Source organism: Daktulosphaira vitifoliae, unplaced genomic scaffold (genome assembly GCF_025091365.1).
Source record: "Daktulosphaira vitifoliae isolate Bord-2020 unplaced genomic scaffold, ASM2509136v1 Scaffold_2, whole genome shotgun sequence".
Taxonomy (NCBI): Eukaryota; Metazoa; Arthropoda; class Insecta; order Hemiptera; family Phylloxeridae; genus Daktulosphaira; species Daktulosphaira vitifoliae.
This window is the reverse complement of record NW_026099573.1, coordinates 517567-525433: the sequence shown is the minus strand read 5'-3', so window position 1 is coordinate 525433 and position 7867 is coordinate 517567. Positions and strand designations below refer to the sequence as shown.

General features: G+C 29.0%; 1 protein-coding gene across 1 annotated transcript; it reads left to right on the top strand.

Annotated features, from left to right (window-relative positions):
- The first annotated feature begins 3858 nt into the window (after positions 1-3858).
- Positions 3859-7666, top strand: LOC126897334 (frizzled-7-A-like). Its single transcript, XM_050670865.1, has 2 exons — positions 3859-5717; positions 6419-7666. Exons 1-2 carry the CDS (start codon positions 4292-4294, stop codon positions 7003-7005), a joined length of 2013 nt encoding a protein of 670 aa, XP_050526822.1. The 5' UTR covers positions 3859-4291; the 3' UTR covers positions 7006-7666.
- The last annotated feature ends 201 nt before the right edge of the window (positions 7667-7867 follow it).

Sequence of the window (7867 nt, the reverse complement as noted above, 5' to 3'; positions counted from 1 at the left end):
TAGTTTGATTATAAATATTGATAAAAAGACATTTTTCTTATCACTATCATCTGATTATAAATATAAATTTACATTAACTTATTCTGTGAAAATACCTCACAATAATATTTAGCTTTGGTGTTTTGCTGTGGAAGCTTTACTTTTTTTTTGTATCAGACTTATTGGCGGCTGGTGTAACTCTATGTGATTATAATGATTTACTTAGTTGTGTATAGCCCAAATCCAAACACAACTTAGGTTTGATTGGTTTGAGTTTTGTTTCAACATTAAAAATCAATTCTATAGAACAAATTGATCAACTTCTGCAAAACCGACTTTGCTCAACAATACGAAAAAATATCACAAATCGTATTTAGTTAGAGCCTTATGCTTTATGATTTTAAAAAATTCATCACTTAAGAGAAATTGGCTAAACAATATCGATTTTTTATAAAATAGTCGATATTGATACTTCTAGTTTTCACTCATATTGAAATAACTCCTTTAAAAATCTAATACAGTCAGAGCCCAGCATATACTGGATTCAGACTGCTAGATTTTCCGATTGTAAGTCCTCTCCACATAGAGAGGACTTGTATTGGGGCTAAGATAGTTTGAATCTGACGGCGATTAACATCACTTGAAGTCGGAATTTTATTCTCTTGCGTATTTGGGAATATTTTATAATGAACAAATATTATGCATTAAAATCAAAATGAGAGAATATATTGATTCCCATCTTGGCTCCGCCCCAGACATAGGGCTTTACGATCCTACAGCACATTAAGCCCTTTGGCTCATCCTTACGCACGGTAAGTGGTTTGTGTAAGTTTTTTACACAAAAAGTATCACTTCAATATAACAAAAATATAGTATTTAATTATGAAAATGTTTAAAGCATCAATTTAAAATTTAATAATATGTAATATGATATAAATACCGCTGACATTTGTTTCTTGGTCATCATAATAATATAATGATAACTCATTTTTAACACAATCTTGAGTATCAATAATATTAATAAAATTATGTTATGAAGTATTAAGGCTATAATGTTTTACTATAGAATTTCATATTTATTATACTTATAATTTTCAAGGTAACTTTGGAATATATCTGGACAGGCTCGGTAAAAAATGTTAGGTTTTAAATCAAAAAACACTAACAGCATTGAGCGTTTTTCACAAAATGTTTAAACACTCACGAAGTACCAAAAAAAATTTTCTCATCTTTATGAATCATTTAAAAAAAAGCAAAATTTTAAATCTAACATCGTCGATTATTTTTTCCAGCATTTGCTAATTTGTTTAATGTTTTTTTATACAGAATGTTTAGTAAGTAAGGAAACGGGTCAATTGTTATAAACAATGATAACAATAAAAACCTGTTTCCTTTTTCACTTAACACTTTATAATAAGATTTGTTTGGATTTTATTGTTGTTGCATAATAAATTATTACGAAAGAAGAATTTTTTTTCTTCATTTTTTTGTAAAGCATTTTTATTGTATTTATATTGAAATCATTATTAATTGTAATAGTATGGATATTATATAATTCATCATTATATACATTTTTGTTTAAAGGAATTTTTTCAAAACTGTATAAAATTTGTAATTGTTATATTTAAAACATGTTTTTTGATGACGATATAGTGTTAATAAGAGAAATTAGGGAAGAAATTAATCAAAGGCTAGAGATGTGGATATCAGCTCTTGAAGAAAAGGGTTTAAGAATAAGTAGAAGTAAGACAGAGTATATAGAGTACGAGTTTGACAAAGGAGAACACGAGGTAGGTGAAATGAGGAGATCAGTGACAATAGGCGAGGACGTGATTGGAGAGATGGAAAGTTTTAAATATTTAAGGTCAGTTGTGCAAAAGAGCGGTAGTAATGATGAGAATGTAAGACACAGAATTAAGTGCGGGTGGTTGAAGTGGAGAGAAACGTCTGGCGTCTTATGCGATAAAAAAATTCCAATGAGGCTGAAAGGTAAATTCTACAAGACTGTAATAAGGCCAGCTATGATGTATGGTTCAGAGTGTTGGGTGGCTGATAAAAAAGTAGAGCAGAGAATGAGTGTAGCAGAAATGAGAATGCTTAGATGGATGAGTGGAGTGACAAGAGAAGATAGGATAAGGAACGACCATATAATAGGGAGTATAGGTGTAGCGTTAATCATGGATAGGATAATAGAAAATAGATTTAGATAATTTGGACATGTTATGAGAAGAAAAGAATCGGAAGCTGTAAGAACAGTTATAAAATGAATATTGAAAGAAGATGAAGTAGAGGAAGACCAAAAAAGAGATGGAGGGATGCTATTGAATGTGATATGAGGACAGCTGATGTGGGAGATCATGTCAAGTGGAAGTTTAGGATAAGGGTGGTCGACCCCAAGTAGTTGGGATTAAGGCGAGGAAGAAAAAGAAGGAGTTTATTATAAATTGTAGTTGGGTCTTTATGTATCACATTAATATTATTGTTATTAACGAAATTAAAAGTTGTATTATTGATAGGTTACGTGCAGAACCATGTCATTAATATCAATGATAAATATATCATTGACATATTTATCTTAAAATCGTGTTATAATATTTCAGAATTTTATTATTTTTATTAATATATTTTTAATATTGTTTTTTATAATATTTAGTTATGTGTTATGTTGGTTTTTAAACTGTGCGTAATGGGTTACAGATTCAGATTGAATTATTTTATTTGTAATGGAGTTGAAACTTATTGAATTGTTATACATTTTTTACAATTTTGATTATTTGTAATATATTATTTTAAATTAAAAGAAGAATATAAATTATTATTTTATTTTGATATCATTTAATAGTATCAATTATCAATATAAAGTTTCAATTGTAATTATAGTTACCTAATTTCTACTACTAATTTCAAGAAATTTTAAACATGGTAGTGTTAAACTTTAGTTTAAATGAAAGTTCATGTATTCAATGTTCTTTATATCGATGAATTATATTAATAGCACTTAATTTAAAAATTGTGTTTGTATAATGGAATGTAATATTCCCACAAAAACACGACTACGAAAAAGTTCTAGAATATCCCTTTCTTAAAAAAAAAAAGTGCATTTCAAAGTAGTGACATTTATATTTGGGCCTAGTTTATTTATATTTAATTTATGAACACGCTTCACGCGTACGTTCATGAGCAACACTGTTATTTTATTTGTATTGCTTTAATATTTGGCTAGTTGAGAACTAACATTGATATAATATAAAGAGACATAAAAACAGTCAATCCATTGTTAAATATAGAAGTAGGATTGGATAAAGAGAGGCGAAAAGACTTCCTGGTGATGGTCCTGAATGGACCACTATAAGTCTACGAAGAAGAAGAGGACTGAAGTAGACTTATCCACAATATCCAATGAATCCCGGAGAAAATGTTTCTTTTTTAAATTTTTTCTCCCTCGTACATAATACCAAAGTGTGTTTATTGAGACAGTGTTGGGCATAATGTAAATTTAGCCTACATGTAGATATAACTAATTTGATGACCATACTTTTTTTCTAGCGAGAATTATTCTATAACTTTCTAGACTCATTTTTGGAATTATGTTTTTGTAGGCATATCATTTATTTTTGTTTGTTTATATCATACATTATAATTATATATTATAATGAAAATATAATTGCAGAATCATTAAAGCAATAAGAGAAATAGTTGAGCAATAATTAATTAAAATAAGAGATTTTTTGCTTTCAAATATATGGTTGCACTGACGTATGTGCAGCTGCCAATGAGAGTGATGATCCACTATTATCAGGTAACGTGCTATCGGACTTCAAATAATTCCTGTGTATTATTCCATAATACTATATGCTTCTTGTGATAACAATACCCAGACTCCATTGTATACATTACACCATCACAATCAAATACCCTCAGCATCACGTATTTCATTGTTTTCACCAGCTACATGATATTCGAAAATAGTTATTTGTGCGACTATTATTACCAAATTATTTGTCGGATAACTTGATTAAATTCTATACTCAACAATTTAAACGTAATTTTTTATTTAAATCGTTGAAGTGAAATTCATATTTAATATATCATTAACAGTTTATTTTCTTATTCGTCTTTAACATGGTTTTGATAACAATACTGTATGTCTACCTTCGATGCGTGTGTTCAAATCGTTCAAGTTCATGTTTTATTAAAATTAATTAGTGATGGTACCGACTACATTGTTTTTATCGAGACAACTGAAGCGCAAGACAAGATTTAGCTTGACATTTATCCAGTGTGACGAATATATCGCTCATAACGTTTAAAAATGAAGTACTCACTTACTTCAATAGACTTCTGGTGTTACAATAACAAATTTTGTATTACGTTGATATTATTCGTGCCGATCATTCATATGTGTCTATGCCTTACACCAAGACAACAACATGATACCCATACATTATCTTTAGGAAGTAGTAATATATTAGTTGATGATACAATTGTTTCAAATAGTATGAATTCTGGTAATTCATTCCATAGTAGATGTGAACCTATTACCATACCTTTTTGTATGGGTATAGCGTATAATCAAACAGTTATGCCAAACTTATTAGGTCAGCAGCGCCAAGATGAGGCTGGATTTGAAGTTCAACAATATTACCCGTTGGTTAAAATTCGTTGTTCTAATGACTTACAGTTTTTTTTATGTAGTGTTTTTGCTCCTGTCTGTACTATTATTGAGCGTCCATTACCACCTTGCAGATCACTCTGTATATCAGCTCGTAATGGTTGTGAAGCTATCATGAACAGATTTCAAATTGAATGGCCAGACAATTTAGAGTGTAGTAAATTTCCCGAACCAGCTGAACAATTGTGTGTTGGAGAAAATAATTATACAGAAACTGCAACAGTTCAAGCAACACTAAACAATGTCGGACAACAGAGTATTCATTCTATTTTGATTGATACCAATGGAAAAGATTCTACAGTAGACTCTGGTTCAGGTATGAGAAGACATTTCAGTGGGTCTGGAGGGTCACAAAATTCAATTGTTGGATCAATTTACGATATTGGATTTGTTTGTCCTGAGCAATTTCGAATGGAAACAAGTATAGGAAATCAAGGTTATAATTTTGGAAGTAAAAAAAAAGGTTCCAGTTCATCCGAAAGAACTCTGAATTCATTTTATACTGGTGGTTATTCTTTGAGAATCGGTAATAGACAAGTAAAAGATTGTGGAGCACCGTGTGATGCATTTTGGACTCGTGAACAAACACGAGCTTCGAGAAATTGGGTTGCTGCTTGGTCAGTATTGTGTTGTGCATCGTGCCTCTTTACATCGCTGACATTTGCAATTGACACACATCGTTTCCGTTATCCTGAGAGACCAATTATATTTTTATCTTTGTGCTATCTCATGGTATCAATATCGTATTTAATTGGGTGGATGGCTGGTGATTCAGTAGCATGCAATAAACGAAATCTCATCATCCAAGGAACAAATAGCGGTCCAAGGTCATCGGATACAGATGGAGGCTCATCAGAACTTTGTGTGGTCCTATTTATGGTATCCTATTTTTTTGGAACAGCTTCCAGTGTGTGGTGGGTCGTGTTGACATTGACATGGTATCTGGCTGCTGGACTAAAATGGGGACATGAAGCTATTGAAGCAAATTCTCACTATTTCCATTTAGCTGCATGGACTGTTCCTGCAGCTAAAACTATAACTGTATTGGCAATGGGAAAAATTGAGGGTATGTTTTGATATTGTTATTTAATTTTTAATCAATTTGTCAAACTGCCTGATACTAGGCACTGACAATGTGAGACCTTTTGAAAATACAGAGTAATTGATTTATCATTGATCACTCCATTTGTCCCAGAAAAACAATGACTTTTTTTAACTAGAACAAATACATTTTATTTGCTTAGGCATTAGAAAATGTTAATTGAAAAAATAAAATTTATAAGACAAAAAAATTTTTAATTGTTTTTTAAAATTGTAAATATTCTATAATATTGAAAGAATAGAATTGAAAAATCCTTATAAAACATAAAAAAAAGATTGAGATATCTTTCTAGGAGAGATAGAGTGGTCAATGGTAAACTATCAATCCATCTGTATTATTGACAACTTCATTAAACTAATTTAATGGCTCATGAAATATATCATACTAGCAATTGAAATGTACAGAATTTTTTTGAAACTCAATTCAATTCCAATTAAACTGCCAAAGCGGCTATTGATTTTTAAAAACTTTATTCTTAGAATTCAATATCAAATGAGCTTTTAAAATTAAATTAAATAAAATAATAATTAATATTTTCTGGGTAACTTATATTTGTAAAAATATAATTTCAGTTTATACACCTGTTACTTATTCTATTAGTGTGTTCTAAAATTTAAAAATTATAAAAAATATATATTATTAAGTTGTTTTTAATTGAAATATAGGGGATGTACTTACTGGAATTTGTTCAATGGCTGTATGGAGTGATGACACTGCTGTTAGAGATATGATATTAATTCCTTTAGTGGTATACCTAGTTTTGGGTACAGCTTTTTGGATGGCTGGGTTTGTAGCTTTATGTCGAATAAGAACTGTGATGAAACATGATGGCACTCGTGGAACTGAAAAACTTGAAAAACTTATGATACGCATTGGAGTATTTAGTGTGTTGTATACGGTTCCAGCTTTAGCTCAAATATTATGTTTGGCATATGAACATGTCTATCGTGAGTCATGGTTACATATGTGGCATACACAATTGTGTCATGACCCAAAATATGCCATTCCTTGTCCTAGTCAAAATGACCATGACCAAAATTACAGTGTGGTGTCAAATGGCCCTAATTTTGAAATATTTGTTGCGAAATATTTTGTTTCACTTTTGGTGGGATTAACATCCAGTGTTTGGATATGGTCAGGTAAAACTGTGAACAGCTGGCGTAACTTTTTTGCTCGTTTACGTAGTAAAAGACACGAACCTAGTAACAATGTTCTAGTTGGTACTCATGGTAAATCTGAAGCATATGTGTAAATACACAACAATCTTAAAAAGTATCTATGACTCAAAGTAAATTATTTGTGTTAATTTTATTTTTATAAATTTAATTTAAAGAATTTTTATTTTGTTATTAGTATATCTTTGACAATTTTAATGAAACACCTACTTATTAATGAAATGTGTGTATCATACTAAAAAGTCATTACTAATTACTATAGATAAAGTTAAATATTATTGATTTTTAAGTTTACTTAAATATTAAAAAAAAAAAAAAAAAACTATTAAGCTTTGTAGTAACAATTTTAATAAATTTAATTTAATAATAATTTAGTATTGATTTATTTTTGATTGTGTGTTTCTTTATAGGCCTGTTGGCAACCATTAGTTGAATGTTTTCTTTCATAATGGATTTTTCTTAATAATTAAAATATTGTGACATTTAATGCATATCTACTATTTAACTGCATGAAAATGCACTAAACATTATAGTGTTTTAAATGCCGTCCTTATTTTTGTTTGTATATTTTATTTAATATAATTAATTTGGTTTACATTAATAATTATTATAAATTGTTGATATTAATGTGATAAAAATAAATATGTAGCCATTATTTGTAAATAAATACGTTCATTTTTTACTAACCATTATTTATAAATAAAAGACTTATTAATTTTTACTTTTTTATTATGTTTATTGTAGAATTATGATAAAATAATTTTTATAACTTACTTGCTTTTATAAAAAATTAATCTTTTAAATTTATTTATGTACATTGATTTTTTTTTTACTACATGTAAACTTTTCTGTGGCAATATTTTTTACAAAAATCAAATTATTCTTTATGTGCTTGTAATTATAAATATGTTAACTACATACTTTTAGGATTAAGACTTT